Below are 19,543 nucleotides of genomic sequence, written 5' to 3'. Positions count from 1 at the left end.
AAAATTTTTAAAAGAAACTGAAAAGGTAAAAAATATATTTTGGGGGAAAGAAGTAATATTCTCAGACCTATTACTATCTTTTAAGGCTTTCAATTACAGATACTCCAAATATGTAATAAGTTACTAAGTCCTTAAAATATGTATTGATCGTCCTAAAACATTTGCATATTGACTTTAATCCACGTAAAAGATGTTTCTGGTGTATTCAACCAATGCTGCTCCTCTGATTAGTGAAATGGTTTTGGATTCATTAATTCTCCAAATATTTGTATTCTGAGTGCGTTCTAAGGGTAAGACATTCTTTGAAACAAACACACACAAAGAACTAAGTCAATCTATTGGTTAATGCAGGCATTCCTCCCTCCTCCAGCTTAGTGTACTGGCCCTGGAGTCAGAATGCCTGGGTTTCCCAGCTCCGGTGCCTTGAACAAATTACTTAACCTCTCTGTACCAGTTCTCTCCCCTGAGAAGTAGGGTTAGTAATAGCACCTACCTCATCAAACTAAATGAGTCAATACATGTAAAGCACCTAGAAAAATGCCAGGCACATAGCAAACATTCAATAAATGTTGGCTATTCATTTAGTGCCGAGTATGAGGGAAAGCAATGTTGAGGTGGATATGGAGATAAAACAAAGTGCATTAAAGACGGAATATTCAAACTGGTTCTTGGAGAAAACATGGAGTTCACACGGAAGACAAAAAAGGGCCAGGTCAAGCAAATGATGTGAGTGAAGACACAGAGCTACGAAACTAAATAGCATATCTGGGGAATTGTAAATGATTCGTTAGAGCTAGATTAAGAGGCATGTGACATATGCTGCCGCCATTCAAAAGCAAAGATTTTTAAAAAGAGAGAGAAAAAATAGAGGCACATGGGAATGAGGGAGTAGAAACCGCAGGATTTACTGACTAAACTTATGTGATGGGAAGTGAGGTAGGGCAGGTTTCTGGGTTTATGGTGATGCCATCAATCAGAAACAAAATATGGTACATGGTGTGACCTTTGACACAATGTGTTTGGACATACAGTATGGTAGGGACCTTTAAGACCCAAGTGGAGATGTACAATTGGATACACAAATCTAGGCTTTATAAGAGCACTTTGGCAAGCCATACAGTGTAAGGGATCATCAAAGTGTTACTGATTGTGGTAGCCATGAACTTGACTGAAATCTTCAAGAACAAGGGTAGAGAATGAGAAGAATAACAATGTAGACTACACTGGCAACCAGGGGCAGTTGGAAGAGAAGGAAGCAGAGAAAATAGAACCAGAATAGCATGGAGCCCTGGAAGAAACCAAAGGAATAAAATCAGTTTTGCACTAATTGATGGTTTTAGTGGAAAATGACAGAAAACCCAATTCAAACTTGTTTACATTGTTAATAAGACATATTGGCCCATATAACTGAAAACATAAGCCTCTGGATGGGGGGATAGCATTATACCAAGACAAATGACATGAGGAATTCAGCTTACCTGCAACATTTAACAGTCATATTGAGTACCTACTATGTGCCAGGCATTGTTCTAGTCAATGAAAAAAACAGGCAAAAAGCCCCTCGTCTGTGGACAGAACACATAAGTGCCTCTTGGTGTCTCCCCACTCTCTTTTCATTGAAATGCAATGCTTCAAAAAATTTGGAAAATTATCTATGTGGAGGAAGATGAAGAGAGAAAACTTTAGAATGTAATGAAAATTCCAAAACATTTGCTGGGAATTTTGACACGATTTTGTAGGAATATGTGAAACTTCCGTACTATTATGAAATGGAGGGGTGACATAGGGAAGCAGTTCAGTGTGGTAAAAATTCTAAAAATCCAAAATACCACCCATCATATGTTTTCAAGTCCAGTTATGAATTCAAATTAGTCAGTTTTTGACTTAATCAAACTGAGTTGCAGAGTTTATTCAGATTATATAGACCTGTAAAAATACTTAGAGGTTTCAAATGTCTCTGGTAGAGTTTTGTACCTAACTTGTGTGACATATTTTATATGTAGATTATGTTCAAACCTGTATTAATCTGTTCATATTTTAAATTTAAAAATATAATTTGCAATGAAAGAAAGCCTCATGCTAGCCATTATATCCAACTAAGCACTACCAGTTTCTCCATCCCTCTCTTCTCTGAAGCTAACACACTGTACATCCATGGGTAAACTGTGTCAGCTCACTGGGCCTATTTTCCATTTCACAATTTGAAAATGATGAAACCTACCTAATTGGATTTTTGGAAACTAAAATATTATGTGACTAAACTTTGTGAATTCAAAAGCACTACACAGCATTAAATTTTAAGATTAGAAAGTTGCAAGTTTACAACTGAGTCCAGAATCTTACTGTTTTAATGGTGAAAATGCATTGCCAATTTTCTCAGTAATTTTTCTTGGCCAAAGCAGTTGACTCAGTAATATTTTTCTGATTCCAGTTAGAATGTTTCCCATAAAACTCTATGAAGCTATTTGCACTTCAAATTTTAAAACATGGCCCACATATGCTTAGTTCTTTTCTCAAATTACCCTGTACAAAAAGCCATTCATGCCTGATATAGTTTATTTCTTTTTTTTAGAGACTGGATCTTGCTCTGTCACCCATGCCAGGGTACAGTGGTGCATCATAGCTCACTGCACCCTTTAACTCCTGGGCTCAAGTGATCCTCCTGCTTCAGCCTTTCCCAGTAGCTAGTGCACCACCATGCCTGGCTAATTTTTTAATTTTTTTGTAGAGATGAGTTCTGTATTAATCCATTTTCATGCTGCTGATAAAGACATACCCAAAACTGGGCAATTAACAAAAGAAAGAGGTTGAATTGGCCATATAGTTCCATGTGGCTGGGGAAACCTCACAATCATGGCATAAGGCAAGAAGGAGCAAGTCACATCTTATGTGGATGGCAGCAGACAAAAAGAGCTTGTGCAGGGCAACCCCCATTTTTAAAACCATCAGGTCTCGTGAGACTCATTCACTATAATGAGAACAGCACAGGAAAGATCTGCCCTCATAATTCAGTCACCTCCCAACGGGTTCCTCCCATGACACATTGGAATTGTGGGAGTTACAATTCAAGATGAAATTTGGGTGGAGACACAGCCAAACCATATCATTCCACCCCTGGCCCCTCCCAAATCTCATGTCCTCACATTTCAAAACCAGTCATGTCTTCCCAACAGTCCCCCAAAGTCTTAACTCACTTCAGCATTAACCCAAAAGTCCAGTCCCATGTCTTATCTGAGACAAGGCAAGTCCCTTCCGTCTATGAGCCTGTAGAATCAAAAGCAAGTTATTTACTTCCTAGATACAATGGGGGTACGGGTATTGGGTAAATTCAGCCATTCCAAATGGGAGATTTGACCAAAACAAAGGGGCTACAGGCCCCATGCAGGTCTGTAATCCAGCAAGGCAGTCAAATCTTAAAGCTCCAAAATGATCTCCCTTGACTCCATGTCTCTCATTTGGGTCACGCTAATGCAAGAGGTGGGTTCCCGTGGTCTTGGGCAGCTCTGCCCCTGTGGCCTTGCAGGGTACAGCCTCCCTCCCCACTGCCTTAATAGGCTGGCGTTGTCAGTGACTTTTCCAGGCACATGATGCAAGCTGTCAGTAGATCTACCATTCTGGGGTCTGGAGGATGGTGGCCCTTTTCTTAACAGCTCCACTAGGTGGTGCCACAGCAGGGACTCTATGTGGGGGTTTCAACCCCACATTTCCCTTCTGCACTGCTCTATCAGAGGTTCTCCATGAGGGCCCCATCCCTGCAACAAACTTCTGCCTGGGAATCCAGTTGTTTCTACACATCTTCTGAAATCTAGGCAAGGTTCCCAAAGCCCAATTCTTGACTTCTGTGTACCTGCAGGCTCAACACCATGTGGAAGCTGCCAAGGCTTGGGGCTTGCACGCTCTGAAGCCATGGCCTGAGTGCTACATTGGCCCCTTTCAGCTATGACTGGAGTGGCTGGGACACAGGGCACCAAGTCCCTAGGCTGCACACAGCACAGGAATCCTGGGTCCAGCCCACAAAACCACTTTTTCCTCCTAGGCCTCTGGGCCTGTGAAGGGAGGGGCTGCTGTGAAGACCTCTAACCTGTCCTGGAGACATTTTCCCCATTGTCTTGGGGATTAACATTTGACTTTTCATTACTTTAGCAAATTTCTGCAGCCAGGTTAAATTTCTTCTCAGAAAATGGGATTTTCTTTTCTATCACATTGTCAGGCTGCAAATTTTCTGAACTTTCATGCTCTGCTTCCCTTATAAAACTGAATGCCTTTAACTGCATGCAAATCACTTCTTCAATGCTTTGCTGCTTAAAAATTTCTTCCACCAAATACCCTAAATTATCTCTCTCAAGTTCAAAGTTCCACAAATCTCTAGGGCAGGGGCAAAATGCCACCAGTCTCTTTGCTAAAATATAACAAGAGTCACCTTTGCTCTAGTTCTCAACAAGTTCCTCATCTCCATCTGAGACCACCTCAGCCTGGATTTCATTGTCCATATCATTATCAGCATTTTGGTCAAAGCCATTCAACAATTCTCTAGGGAGTTCCAAACTGTCCCACATTTTCCTGTCTTCTTCTGAGCCCTCCAAACGTTCCAACCTCTGCCTGTTACTCAATTCTAAAGTCACTTCCACATTTTTGGGTATCTTTTCAGCAGCACCCCACTCTACTGGTACCAATTAACTGTATTAGTCCATTTTCATGCTGCTGATAAAGACATACCAGAGACTGGGCACTTTGCAAAAGAAACAGGTTTAATTGGACTTACGGTTCCATGTGGCTGGGGAAGTCTCACAATCATGGCAGAAGGCAAGGAGGTGCAAGACACATCTTACGTGAAGGGCAGCAGGCAAAGAGAGCTTGTGCAGGGTCACTCCCGGCACTGATGGTTTTTAAAACCATCAGATCTCATAAGACTCATTCACTATCATGAGAACAGCACAGGAAAGACCCACTCCCATAATTCAGTTACCACCCATGACACATGGGAATTGTGGGAATTAAAATTCAAGATGAGATTTGGGTGGGGACACAGCCAAACCAGATCAGGATCACAACATGTTGCCCAGGCTTAACTTCCTTAAACAGGAGGAAACAATCAGAAATAGCAACTGACTTGATTCTCTAAAATGAAAGATACTTGGATGGATGATTTTTCTTATGTATATGGATTTTTAAGACTTTTCCCCACTAGGTTTCCACTAGCTCAACCAAACTTTACCTCAGTACCCACAGGGACGCTTGTGCAAACACGCTCCCAGGACATCTCTAAAGGGGAAAATAATCTATTCTCTAATGTGATGATGAATGTAGAGTGATATGAAAGTCCATTTTCCAACCAGGAGATACAAATGGCTGCGTCAGACTTGCTCCAAAATATTTAGCCTCTTCCCTCCTAAGTCCTGTCTTCCCCCTCATAAAACGTACTCTGCACATCTTCCAGGAAAGAGAGAAGTTTGCTTTCATGCTAACTTAAGAACCTTGCAATATTTTCAGTTAACTTCTGAGGTATTTCTCCACCAACACATGCATCCAAATTTTTTATTTCTCCAGAGCCTGGGAATTACAACTTCACAAATATAACTTGGTTTGCTGTCATGTCATACTAGGGTCTTGCTTTATCACTTGATGCCACTCCCTAGTATATGATACCACAAATTTCCAAATTCATTATGAAGACTACAATCTTAAAAAAACATACTCTTGCTTTAGCAATTACTTCAATTTTGCGATTCATGTATTTGCAAACCTGGAGGATGGGCAGCTATAGAATTGGTTTTTCTAAACTCAACATGTACTGGAAGCCATCATACTGTTACAGACCTTCTTCATTCCACAAAGCACCATGGCTGGTGCAATCACTCTTAATGACTTTTATAAATTTTAATCTACTTGATACACATGCCTAAGTAAACAAATCTTGCACAATTGTTCAAATTTTGTCTTCCACAATGGGGAAAAACAGTTTAAAAAAATACTCAGATTATGTATTTTTCTTTTTCTAAATTTTCATTTTTTGTAGAGATGGGGTCTTGTCATGTTGTCCAGGCTGGTCTCAAACTCTTGGCCTCAAGCTATCCTCCCACCTTGCCCTCCCAAAGTGCTGGGATTACAAGCATAAGCCACCGTGCTTGGCTGTCTTGTTCTTATACACTGAATGTGCAGTGTTCTGTAATTCTTATCTCTTAAGGGCTTGAGATACATGGAAAGATTGATGCAGTGTGTAACCTTTTTATTGTTCAAAATGCTACAGATAACTGCATTTTGGAACTCAAAAGATTACACCTTCCCAACTACTTCTTGTTCATTTTATTATTACTATACGCAAAGCATTAAAATAGAAGAAGCTGGGTAGAGAAAACATGCAGAAGTAGGGTTACCAAATAAAAGATGTTCAGTGAAATTTGAATTTCAGATACACCCATTTTTTGTATATGTCCTGAATACTAAACACACTAAAACATTATTTATCTGAAATTCAAATTTAACTGAATGTCCTGTAAACTTACAATTTAATAAAGAAATTAATGAATAACCATAAAGCACAGATGACAAGTACAGTCATACAATCAGGAGATGAAAAGACCTCCACTAACAGATCTCCAGGTACTACAGAAAGGTACCTGGAAGAGATGATAACTGATGTCATTCTTGAAAGATGACTACATTTTGACTGATGGACAGGTGGTTTAATGTGAGGATTTTGAAGGTCAAGTGTCCCAAGTTAAATTCCAAATGAATCACTCACTATCTGTGTAACATTAGACAAGCTACTCAAGCACTCTTTATTAAAAAATGAGAATACTAATAATATCTTGCTAGGTTTAAGGATCAGAGAAAACATATGCACAAAGCACCTGGAACACAGGAGGCACTCTTTAAATGGTAATACTTATTACAACTTAAAATGTCACATAACAAATAGGGTACTTGTCACAGACATTCAAATGTTAATGTTATGCAGTAATAGTAATATTGAATAAGTAATTTTATTTCCATGATCTATTTACACTGTACAAAGACTGTTGAAAAGCACCCTACAAGTTCACAGTACATTACAATATATTTACTTTAAAAAGATATTCCTTTATAAAAGGTTTATAGAACATTGGCATGTCAACATGTGACAAAACTCTCAAAAGCATGTCACCAATTCTGTGAGAGCAAGAATGCGTCCAAGTGTTATCAATTTCACAATCACAAGTCACCATTTGAGTTTTAAATACATACATGTTTTAAATTAAAAAAGAATTCTACAGTGGAAAGTTCTTGAGGCAATACTTATTAGTTCATTAACGTATGCACTTTCATGGAGATGTGGCATAACAACCCACAATATCAACTTAATCTGTCCAAAGAAACATTTCAACAAGTTTAGCAGTCCAGAAATTCTGGTCATTTGTTTCTACTTTTTCTTCTTTGCTGGTTCTCCTGGCTCTACTTTGCGCTTTTTAGAAGTATGCTCATCTTTTTCATCATCTTTAAATAGAAAAGGAAGAGTTTCGATCAGTAATTTAAAAAAACCCAACATGTTAAGCATTAAAATTTCACTGGCTTTATACCAAAATTATTACCCTCATCAACTAATGTTTCTCTCAGTTTCCCAATAAAAAACAAGAGTTAACTTTTAGAGCTCTGATTTTTAAATGCAAATGAAAGTGAGCAATTTTTTTTTCAATTGCAGCCATACAAAATTCACAAAGTGACTCTTTAGCACTATATTAAGGGTAGCTTAAAATAAGTGACTTGACTTCCCCCAAATCAGACTTTTGAAAAAGGCTCCCAAATACTCAGCAAGCTTGTCCAACCTGCCTTATTTGTTGTTGTTGTTGTTGTGCTGTTTTGTTTTAGGCTTTTAGCGGCCTGAAGCCATGGTTTTTAGTTTCTGTCTCTAGTGATAAGCAGAAAAGAAGGATGATGAAGGAGCCTTATTGGCCAAACCAAAAACAGAAACTAAGAACTCATGACTGTATTCTCTCCCTTGGACACCACTACATAATAGTATTTACATTGTGTATATTCAAATACAATCAATGCTTTGTAAGAATGGAGCATATTGTTTTCTTTTTACAATAAACAGGTATCAATCTAACCATGACATTATTTAAGTGGCTATCAGCTGTCCTCCTTTCAATCTGCTTTCTCTCCTCCAAAAACAGCTTTTTTCCCCATCACCTTCTCCACCCACCCCAAATCCTTATTTTGAGGTTAAAAAGCACTCACAAACAGGTTTCTCCAAATCTCTATTTGGAATTTTATCCTAGTAAGTTCTAATTTCCGCCCCCCTACCCCCGCCCCCCATTCCTAGGACGGCCAGAACATTCTAATGCCAACAGAAAAATATGTATCTTCCTACTTCATATTATGGAGAATTTGGAGAGGGGAAGGAGGTTAGAGAAGAGCCTTACATTAAAACAATGTCCTTTACACCTTTCCAAAATCTTATTAGTATTTTAAAACAAATATTTAAAACTAGTATTTAAAAAATTAAAATAGAATAATAAATTTTTTTTAATCCAATGTTTTAAAATATCCAACTACATGGTTAAAAAAGAAATACAGAGTAGCACAGACTAGTTGCTAATTCCATCTCCCTAAACAAATGCGTGGTATTAAGAACTCCATATAGACAGAGTAACATGGAAAAGATGTTATGATTTATAAAATACAAATTTATTTTGAGCACATTACTAATTAATTGTTGCTTTTGACTTTATTTTCTTGATCAACAGATACTCAAAAAGTTCAACAGGTCCTCAAGTGGAGATTTATAAAATATTTTGATATTGAAAGGGGCCTTCATATTAAAAAATGTGGGGAACTGACATCAAATCATACATTCCTTGAAGGAAATATACTTAAAATCTTAAGCCTTTAATTCCCTTCTGCTAACTGTACCATAATCAGAATATCTCATTTATTGACGCAGATAACAATCAGTACCATTCATCTTCACTCTTCTTCAAGCACAGCATGGTGATGTTATTCATATGCTTCACAGAACACTATGGATTTATGTACGCAGTGTAATAAAATAATAAAATACAATTCAGATCAACAACTCACCCCAGGAATTTACAAATCAAAGTTTTAATCAGTAGTTTATCATGTTCACACAAAAGCACTGGCTCTACAAACCAAATAACATAGTATACCACTAAAACAAGCCAAACCTTTTACTTTTTTTTTTTGAGACGCAGTCTTGCTCTGTTGCCCAGGCTGGAGGGCAGTGGCACAATCTCGGCTCACTGCAAGCTCCGCCTCCCAGGTTCACGCCATTTTCCTGCCTCAGCCTCTCAAGTAGCTGGGACTACAGGTACCTGCCATCACGCCCAGTTAATTTTTTGTATTTGTAGTAGAGACGGGGTTTCACCGTGTTAGCCAGGATAGTCTCGATCTCCTGACCTCGTGATCCACCCGCCCTGGCCTCCCAAAGTGCTGGATTACAGGTGTGAGCCACCGCACCCAGCATCTTTTGCTTTTTAACTGGAGTGAATTATCACTAAGCTCGTCTTTTGAGATTTTCAGTAGTGATAATATAGAAATGGAAAGTATTAAGTTTACAATATTCACTATGCATTAACATACATTTAGAAGATACTGAGATATTTTTGCTTTTAATTTGCCACTTATTACAAATAAATTAACTGAATAACAAAACCACAAACTACTGAAGTTGAAAAATAACTGGCTATCAGTGATTTGAGCAGAAGTGCTATGCCATCTAGTGTCATGACAAGGCATTGCTTTATAAACTAGAGTAGGGGAAAAAATCTGAGCAATGTTCATTTATCAACTTTACTGAACTTTTTTACTCCGTCTCATATAGTATAGATGTACTGGTGAGGAAACAGTTTTTTTTATTATGGAACTCAAATCACTCAAGTTAAGTAAGTTTAACTTATCAAAAAACAAACTTTCTAAATTCTAAAAACGTAAACTAAAAATCACTGTATTAATTATGCTTTTACAATTAATTATACATGTCAATAAAGCTACAACTAATAACTAAGCTTTGCTTACTTACGTTTTACAACCACTAAAACCAGAAGTGCTGATAAGCAGCAAGACTCAGTGATGAGTTCTGAACCTTTCCCGGCTCTTCCTCTAACTAACTGGAAGACAGATGTTAACCAGCAATAAAAGGCCAAGGGGCAGAATGGGGAAGCAAAATAAAAAAGTAACTTGATAATCTAAAATTTGGATTAGAGTGTAGAGTTTCTGATACATATTTTATGAATGAAAAAAAAACAGGCTAAAAAATTATGACATAAATTGATTTTACAGTGGGTTTATGATATAGGAATCTGAAATGGCAAAAATCACTTCTAAAAGTGGGTCTTTTTGTCATTTGATGTTGCCTGTATTTGTTTTCTGACAAAGGACCATCATGTGATCAAAAAGACAGAAATTATCTATGTAAATAGCAGTGTTACTTATCATATATTTGGAACTCCTTCTAACTTAACTCAAAAGCTAAGCTGGAAGAAAGATAATTCTTGCTTGCTTGCCCTGGTGTATAATCCTGGTTTTTTCCACATGATGACAAAAATGTGAGAGCACCAGCCTATGGAAATCTAGTTTGAGTATCAATCCTAGTATCTTTACTGCCATTCTCCCTACAGAAGAATATCTGTATCTCAAACACTGTTGAGAAATAGCTATTCATCAGGAGACCAAATACCAGTTTAATAAGGCATAATTTATATTTAAAGGTCTGGATTTGAATGCCTACTACTCTGCCTCTTTTTTAGCTGTGTGAATGAATTTGGGAAAATTCTCTAATTTGAGATTGTTCTATCATCTGTAAAATAGTAATAATGAGTCATGTAGCACTTCTGTATCAGGTTGCTGGGAGTAATAAATAAGAAAACTGTGAGAAAGTGTGTATTTTAGAACTTGGCATTTTCTAGTTTTGTGACCTTGGACAAGTGATGTAAGCTATCATTTCCACATTTCTCTTATTTCACAAGGTGTTGTAATAATTACAGATTACTTAAGCAAATATATTTTTACTAATTATGAAAAAGATTGGCTGGGCACGGTGGCTCACATCTGTAATCCCAGCACTTTGATAGGCCAAGGCGGGCAGATCATGAGGTCAGAAGATGGAGACCACCCTGGCTAACATGGTGAAACCCCGTCTCCACTAAAAATACAAAAAAATTAGCCGGGTGTGGTGGTGGGCGCCTGTAGTCCTAGCAACTTGGGAGGCTGAGGCGGGAGAACGGTGTGAACCCAGAAGGCGGAGCTTGCAGTGAGCCAAGATGGAGTGCTACTGCACTCCAGCCTGGGCGACCAAGCGAGATTCCTCTCAAAAAAAAAAAAAAAAAAGAAAAAGAAATAGATTGTACAATGTGAGGTATTATAAATGTTCACATCATTTTAGGTCTGCAAAAAGATGCCACTTACTGAAGAGGCTCTTTCATTGTTGACTTCTAATACATATTGAAAGTCAGCAAAAGTAATGGAAAAGTTACGTAGAATCAAAATTAAAGTAAGAACTCCTGCTAGTCAGTTCTCCTTTCTCTTAAAACATCACTCCCTGCATGACTGTAAAAAGGGGCTAAGTAGCCCCCGTATTGTTAGAAGATCAGAAATCTGTTTAACAAAAATGGCATACTCTTTCTTAAAAATAATGGTCCAAAACATTAGTTCGATTCAACAATTATCTACTGAATACTTACAATGTACTTGATACAAACACAAACACTTCAAATCCTGCTGTTTGAGGAACTCATCATAAAGCAGACAGACTTTTAAAAAAACCACATACAAGTGATGAGGGCAATCAACAGCATTAGCATAAACAAGGTACAGAGGAGCAAATAATTATTAGAGGTGATACCTGAGATTTCTTCTTTTGAGTTGGATTTTGAAAGATGAATGGGTTTACTAGCCAGAGATAAGAAAGAACACTCCAGAATAAGGTGCAACATATACTGAAAGGCAGGGAACCATAAAATTCAGTTCTGGATTTCAAGATCTTCAAGCGCTAGAAAGGGGCCATTAAAAATAACTGTGGACAGGGAGAAAGGGCCTATCAATAGAAGGCCTTGACTCTATCCCATTGAAGGGTTTTAAGCAGGCAAGTTATATAATCATATATGACTTTTAGAAACTCAACACTAGCTGCAGTGTGAAGGATGGAACAGATTGGATAAGAGTGTGTAGGCAAAGATTACTGTGATAGTCCAAGTAAGAGATGAAATTATGCTGTTACGAACTAAAGTAAAACAACTAAGTCATTATCTTCCTATTACTATGTAGTAATGTTCAGTTAAATTCATTTTGTCATAATAATTTTAGCTCTGAGCACAACTGCTTTAGCTTTCGGCCGGGCGCGGTGGCTCACGCCTGTAATCCCAACACTTTAGGAGGCCGAGGCAGATGGATCACATGAAGTCAGGAATTCAAGACCAGCCTGACCAACATGGTGAAACCCCATCTCTAACCCCCGCCCAAAAAAAAAAAAAAAAAAAGCCAGGAATGGTGGCAGGCGCCTGTAATCCCAGCTGCTTGGAGGCTGAGGCAGAAGAATCGCTTGAACTTGGGAGGTGGCGGGTGCAGTAAGCCGAGATCGCGACACTGCACTCCAGCCTGGGCAACAAGAGCGAAACGCTGATGCAAAAAAAAAAAAAAAAAAAGAAAAAAAAGAAAATTAAGCCTTTGGCACTTTGCAGCCAGTCACAAGAATCCATGAATTGATTTGTGTTCTAATAATAAGGCCTCATAAAACACAGACTACTGGATGAGATACCAGATATTTCACTTTAAAGCCTGAACATTATGATCTTTCATTAATAACACAGCAACTATTAGCTGAGCTATCAGAGACTTCATGTTAAAGCCAAATATATATGATCTTTCTCAAAAGCAGAGCAAGAAGTATCCAAAGACCATCAAATTAGTTTGCCAATTCGCTAGATTTAATTTTCATTCATTAAATATCTCATTATTTTTAAGCCCATCACGGGGATCAAAATAGATTACCACGGGATTCTGACTTTCCTTACCTGATTCCAACGTCTCCTCCCCTTCCGGTAGAAGCCTAGCTTTCTTAGCATTCTGTGGAGCATCATCACCATTGTCCTCATATATGTTAGACCATTTTATTGCCATGTCAAGCTCTGGAGGAGGAGGCTTCTTCTCAGTGGTGTAGGTCTCAGGAGGTGGTACATAATTTGACTTCCATATTTTGAATTCCTTTGGAGGCTGTTAAGCAAGCACATTAAGAAGCACTGTGACGAACCGAGGTTCCTATGATGGACGTGGGCACATGCAACTCCCTGCCGTTCGCTTATCGTTCAGGCTGACTTTTTTTTTCTTTAAGGTTGAAAGACACATTTTTCCATCAAAATCACAATACTGTTAAGTGAAAAGCCAAAGGGTTCCCTATATGAATAAAGCTAATAACTTTTAGTTACCAAAGAAGAATCCAGTCTCAGAGATACTACGCCAAGGCTGACCCCTTCAGGAGGCTGCAGCAGACACTGTCTTGGAGGCAGCACCGCAGGCACTTCGGCGTCAAAGGGAAGGGGTCTCAGGGAGAAGCTGCAGCGGGGGGGGCGGGGGAGTCACCACCGTTAGTCCTCGCCGCGCGGGGTCGGGGCACCGAGCGCGGAGGTTTGGGTCTCCTCACAAGGGGGCGGGGCTGCGGGTCCGGTCTGACACCCACCAGGCTGGGGGAGGGGGCCAGGTTTCCCAGGGCTTGAGGTGGAAGGGGGTGGTGCGGCATCCCGCGGGGATGACTGCGTGTGGGGGAACGGACAGCAGGTCCCCAGCAGAGGGCTCAGGAGGAAGGGGGCGCAGGCCGGGGCCGAGACCGGGAAACGGGGTCGGGGACCTCACCTCCTCAGGCGCCTTGACGACGTGCCTCTCCCAGTCTATCTGCTTGTTGAGCGGATTGTAGAGAAAGGCCGGGCGCGTCACGCTCCTAAACAACTCGTCGGGTCCCGGGAGCCGCTTCTCCGCCTTGTTCCTACAGCCGCCCGCCGACTTCGCCAGATCCGGGGTTCTGCGACTCGTCTCCTCCGGCTCGATGTTATCCTCCTCGTCCGAGGAGCCTGAGCTGCTGCTCCCGTATGCCGCGAAATAGCTCAGAGGGTCCTTCTCCTCCGCTGCCATGACGGCTGCGAGCGACGACCCAGCACTCCACCGGAAGCCGGAAACCGGAAGTCAAGCCAGGGCCCGCCCAGCGCGTGGCCCCGCCCCAATTCTTACAAATAAGCCTGCTGTTTGCGCCCCCTGGCGGCTGCGCCTCGCTCCTGCTTCCTAGCGAAGGGGCTGTGGCTGGAGGCGGGCCCGGCACGTTGCCAAGCAGGGGCGGGGGCTGCTTTTGCTCATTTCTGAAGAGCTCTGAGAAGAGACGAAGTATGCTCATGAGCCAGGGATCCCAGCCAAACTTCCCGCATTCGATAGCATTTACTAAAGGCATAGAAAAGCTAAGAATTTTGTCTTTTCGCTGTCACTCCACTTTAGCCCTTGCCCAGAGAGGGTAGGATTTTTTCCTGATCCACTGCATCTCGTCTTCCAGATAAAAATTACTCTCAGTGTGATTCCTTAGGTTGTCATGGAAGACGTCTAGGGGTGGTGGACTTCCCCAAGCCAAGAACTAAATCCTTTCCTGCTTGACCTCATTCAACTGCGCTCTGAACAGCTTTGATAAAACTCTTGGATCATAGTCCACCACTTGGGTCATCCAAACTCTGGCTTCTCATTGTCAGCCTCTTCTCCGCCTGCTTTGCTCCATATGGCCCTTAAATGTTGGTGTTTCCCAACATATTGTACTATCTTTCGGTGATGCTTCTAACATTTTAAAGGGCGTTACAAAGTTGCAAGTCAGCCCATCCCTTTCCACCGCATTAACTATGCTATGATTCCCAAATCTGAGTGTTCAACCCCAATCTTTCCACCCAAATGCTAGACCCGACCACCACGTGGATCTTAAATTTTCCATATGGTATCTTTCTGGGGCCTCAAACAACCACTTACTGGAACCGTAACCTGTCTTTTCATATAATTTTTCCCTGCATTTTTGTTCCTTCTTTTGGTAAATCGTGTAACCATATGCGTAGTATTCAGGGAAACTAGAACTCTTTGACTCCTTCTGGTGAACTAAATAGGAATGATACCCAAATGAAGTTATCAGTGTAAAAATTTAGATTTCACTTAAGGATGCCTGCTCGTTTAGATACTCACAGGTACACATAACTTGCTATTCCTCCCTGGAAGTAGGCTCCAGGGCAGAGTTATATAACTATCTTGTTCACTCCCTCTTTCCTGTGGTACAATGTCTATGAGCTCCTTGAGGGGAGAAGCTGGACCGTGCTTTGCTCATTTTTAGATTCCTAGTACCCAGCGCAGTGCTTGTCACAGAGCAGGTGGTTAATAAATATTTTTGGATTATAATAATTTATGATGGTGTGGGTCTAGATAAGTGTTTCTCAAGTTTTCTCATCCAGGTTCCTATGTTGGCAGAGGAAAATGATGGTCTCAAAGTGCAAAGTTTGGGAGTCCCCAAAACCATCCTCACTCCTGATACCAATTTCAGGTTTTGCAAACTTCAGACTACCCTCAGGTTTGATAATTTACTAGAAGGACTCACAGAACTCACTGCAAGCCATTATACTCATGGTTACAGTTTATTACAGCAAAAGAACATGGCGGGGGAGGGGGGGAACCAAACAGCCAAGGGAAGAGGCATATAGTGCAGAGTTCCACATTCAAAGCTTCCAGTTGTCCTCTCCTAGTGGAATTGTGAACAGTATGCACTTCTCCTGGCAGAGACACGTGATGGTATGCATGGAATACTGCCATCCAGAGAAACTCACCGGAGCTTTGTTGTCCAGGGTTTTTATTGGGGCTTGGCCATATAGACACAGTTAATTGCCCAAGAGTGACCTGGGTCTCCAGTTCCTCCAGAAGCTGAGCTGATACTTGTGGCCCAAAGTCCCATGGGCATATGTTTTTTCTTTAATACAAGATCTTGAAAATGTATGGAAATTTTGCATGGTTGTGTTTAATAAAGCTTTCTTTTAATAGACAAAAATATTTAGAATTACTTATTACTGAGTAAAACTGACACTCTGAGTGACTTTTAAAACGGACTCACTGTTGAATGCCTCGGAGACTGAGGTACTCAGTTTGAGCAACATGAGTCCTTGTTATCAAACCATCAGTAGTCTCTGTGAGACTTGGTCCAAAGACCACTTCTTACTTGACCTTTCAACAAGATAGTTGACTTCTTGCAATGCTTTTCTCTTGCCTTTCACTAGATCATACACTTTAGTTCTCTTCCTATTTCACAGGGCCCTTTTCAGTTTTCTCTGTTGTCTTCTCTGTATCACCTCTAGATGCAGAAGCATCTCAGGCTCACTTTTGAGCCTTCCTGTTTTTTGTCTACCCTCCATTTCAAGGCAAACTCACCAAGTTCCAAGGTTTTAAATATTAGTTTATGCTAATAACTCCCACATTTACATAACTGGTCCAAAAGTCTTCCTGAACACCAAACTCCTATATGCAGTTTCCTACTTCAATGTCTCATAAGCTCCTCAAACTTAGCATTTTTGTAGCAGATTATCTACAAAGATAGCTGCCAACAATTCCTCTTGTCTCATGTTTCCTAATGATTTGAGTCAGGTTATGAATCTTTGGCAAGAATATTATGAAAGTGGTATTATGGTCTTCTCACTGCCTTCTACCAGAAGGCACATGATTTCAGTTTGTCCTGGCACTGATGACTTTACCTTTGATTTGTTTAAGGTTGTATCTGCCAGGCTTCTCCACTGTAGTTACTTTTTTCCTCCTTTGTAAGTATTTTTGTAGTGAGGTATTTAGAGACTTTGTCAACATCACATTCTCCTCCAAATTATTTGTCTATTTATTCATTTTGCTTGAGACAGAGTGTTGCTCCATCACTCAGCTGGAGTGCAGTATCACAATCTCAGCTCACTGCAACCTCCACCTCCCAGGTTCAAATGATTCTTGTGCCTCAGCCTCTTGAGTAGCTGAGATTAAGACACCTGCCACCACACCTGGCTAATTTTTGTATTTTTAGTAGAGACAGGATTTCCCCATGTTGGCCAAGCTGGTCTCGAACTCCTGGGCTCAAGTGATCTGCCCACCTCAGCCTCCCAAAGCGCTGGGATTACATGCGTGAGCCACCATGCCCAATCTGTTCATTTATTTATATTAGCATTGACTAATGGTTTCTTATCAAATGAGTTATAATCCATTATTATTTATTTTGATGTTGAAATTGTCTCTGATTTGGCCAGTGGGAGCTCCTTCAAGCAGGCTTCTGCATTCTTTGGACATGTCCTCCCCAAGATTCTTTGATCACTTGGTCTGCTTCCTGAAACAAGATGTTTCAGGCTCATCTTATACTTTGCATTGGAATTAGCCATTTCCAAGGAACTTGGATTCCTTTTAATGGAGAATGGTATTTAGGAACCAAGGTCTGGGTGCTAGGTGAGCTCATTGCTAATAAGGTGTTAATGTTTCCAGGTTCTCAAACTAATTCATTCCTACCTCAGGGCTTCTGACCTCAATGTTACTTCTGCCTGGAACTCTTCCCTCTAGAACTTCCCATGGCTGGCTCCTTTTTATGAGTTAAGTCTCTGCTCAAAGCCTCACCTGCTCTGAGAAGCCTTCTACAATATTATTATCAAGTATCTTCCAAGTTACTTTTTAACTCATGCCTTATTTTGTCTCCATGGTAACTAGAATTATCTTCATTTTCTTTATTTTTGGACTCTCTCCCACAATGAAAACATGTGTTGTGTAAGAACACAGGCTTAAGAGTCAAACAGCCCTGGATTTTAATCCTAAAGAGCTGTGTGATTTTAAATAATGGACTTTATCTTGAGTTTCTCATCTGTAAAAAAAAAAAAAGACAATAAAACCTTCCTTGCAGGTTGCTATTAGGATTAAAAAACAAGAAACAAGATCACACATGTGGAAACACTAAACTCATTATTTGGCATCTAGTAAGGCTGTGGATTCCAAACTTGGTTGCCTGCTGAAAATCACCCGGAAATCTGATGCCTGGCTTCCACAACCAAGTATTGTGATTTATTGGGTATGGGGTGCAGGCTGGAGATTGGGATCTTTAAGTGCTCCTCAATTGATTCTAAAATGGACAACAAAATTTGGGAGCCATTGCAATAAAGAACTATTTCTGGTAATTAAATAGTATGGTAAATTCACTATGAAGATTTTAGCCGCAGCACTCAAGTTTTCTGCCTATTATCTGTCCTTAAATTCAGTTCTCCTTTCAGAAAGCCCTCATAAGATTACATTTAAAAACTGTAGATCAGTTTGCTTCTTGGTTTGCTTTTTCTCCAAAGTCAACAGTGGACATATTTATCCAGTGATACAATATAATACCAGAGTGTGAAACTTCCACCTCCTTTTTACATTGCTTAGGTAAAAAGATGGTAGCTGTAAGACTTGACTTCTACCTCATACCATACACAAAAATTACTTTGAAATGGATTATAGCGCTAAATGAGGAACTAAAACAACTTCCAGAAGAAAGCATAGAATATTATCAGGATGTTGAGATGGCAAAAATTTCTTAAACAAGAAACAAAAATCACTAGCCATGAGAAAAAATGTGATAAATTGGATTTAAAATAAAAAACTATCTATGAAAACAAATAAACAAAAAACTGCCATTATCCTGGCCTGCCCCTATTTTACCAGTGTTTGACATTGCACACAATGAGTGATATGCTGACTAAAGACAAATCACCTCTTCAAAAGTGAACTCTCCCTCCCCTGAAAGTAGTGAATTATCTCAATTGATTGTTCAGTCACAGGCAGTCACAGTCCTTGCTCTACTTTCTCCCCCTCTCACCAGTGAACTTGGCAAGTTTTTAAAAGTAAACAAAGTGAACTCATCATGAAAAGACCTGGAAGAATTTTGATGCACATTGATAAGACAAAGAAGCCAGTCTGAAAAAAGCTACATACTATGATTCCAACTGTATAACATTCTGGGAAAGATGAAACTACAGAGACAATAAAAAGATCAGTGGTTGCCAGGGTTGGGAGTGAGATGAGAGGGAGGAAGGTATGAATATGCAGAGCACATGAGCTTTCGAAGGCAGTGAAATTATTCTGCATAATGGCAGATACATGATATTACACATTTGTCAAAACCCACAGGACTGTATAACACAAAGAGTGAACCTTAATATGAACAACGGACTTTGGGTTAACAATAGTATCAAGATTTACTCATCAGGCTGGGCGTGGTGGCACACACCTGTAATCCTAGCACTTTGGGAGGCTGAGGCGGGTGAATCACCTGAGGTCAGGAGTTAAAGACCAGCCTGGCCAACATGGTGAAACCCTGTCTCCACTAAAAATACAAAAATTAGCCAGGTGTGGGGGCACACGCCTATAATCCCAGCTGCTTTGGAGGCTAAGGCAGGAGAATCCCTTGAACCTGGGAGGTGGAGGTTGCAGTGAGTCGACATTGCACCACTGCACTCCAGCCTGGGTGACAGCCAGACTCCATCTCAAAAAAAAAAAAAAAAAA

At 40.2% G+C, this 19,543-nt stretch overlaps 1 protein-coding gene across 1 annotated transcript; it reads right to left on the bottom strand.

Annotated features, from left to right (window-relative positions):
- Positions 1–6,750: 6,750 nt before the first annotated feature.
- C20H1orf52 (chromosome 20 C1orf52 homolog) lies at positions 6,751–14,172 on the bottom strand. Its single transcript, XM_007978102.3, has 3 exons — positions 13,846–14,172; positions 13,011–13,209; positions 6,751–7,473 (listed from the first exon to the last, which is right to left on the bottom strand). The coding sequence occupies exons 1-3, from the start codon at positions 14,119–14,121 to the stop codon at positions 7,400–7,402; spliced, it is 549 nt and encodes a 182-aa protein (XP_007976293.1). The 5' UTR covers positions 14,122–14,172; the 3' UTR covers positions 6,751–7,399.
- Between the last annotated feature and the right edge of the window lie 5,371 nt (positions 14,173–19,543).

This window comes from Chlorocebus sabaeus, chromosome 20 (assembly GCF_047675955.1).
Source record: "Chlorocebus sabaeus isolate Y175 chromosome 20, mChlSab1.0.hap1, whole genome shotgun sequence".
Lineage (NCBI taxonomy): Eukaryota > Metazoa > Chordata > Mammalia > Primates > Cercopithecidae > Chlorocebus > Chlorocebus sabaeus.
The sequence above is the reverse complement of the archived record's forward strand: the minus strand, read 5'-3'. Positions and strand labels throughout refer to the sequence as shown.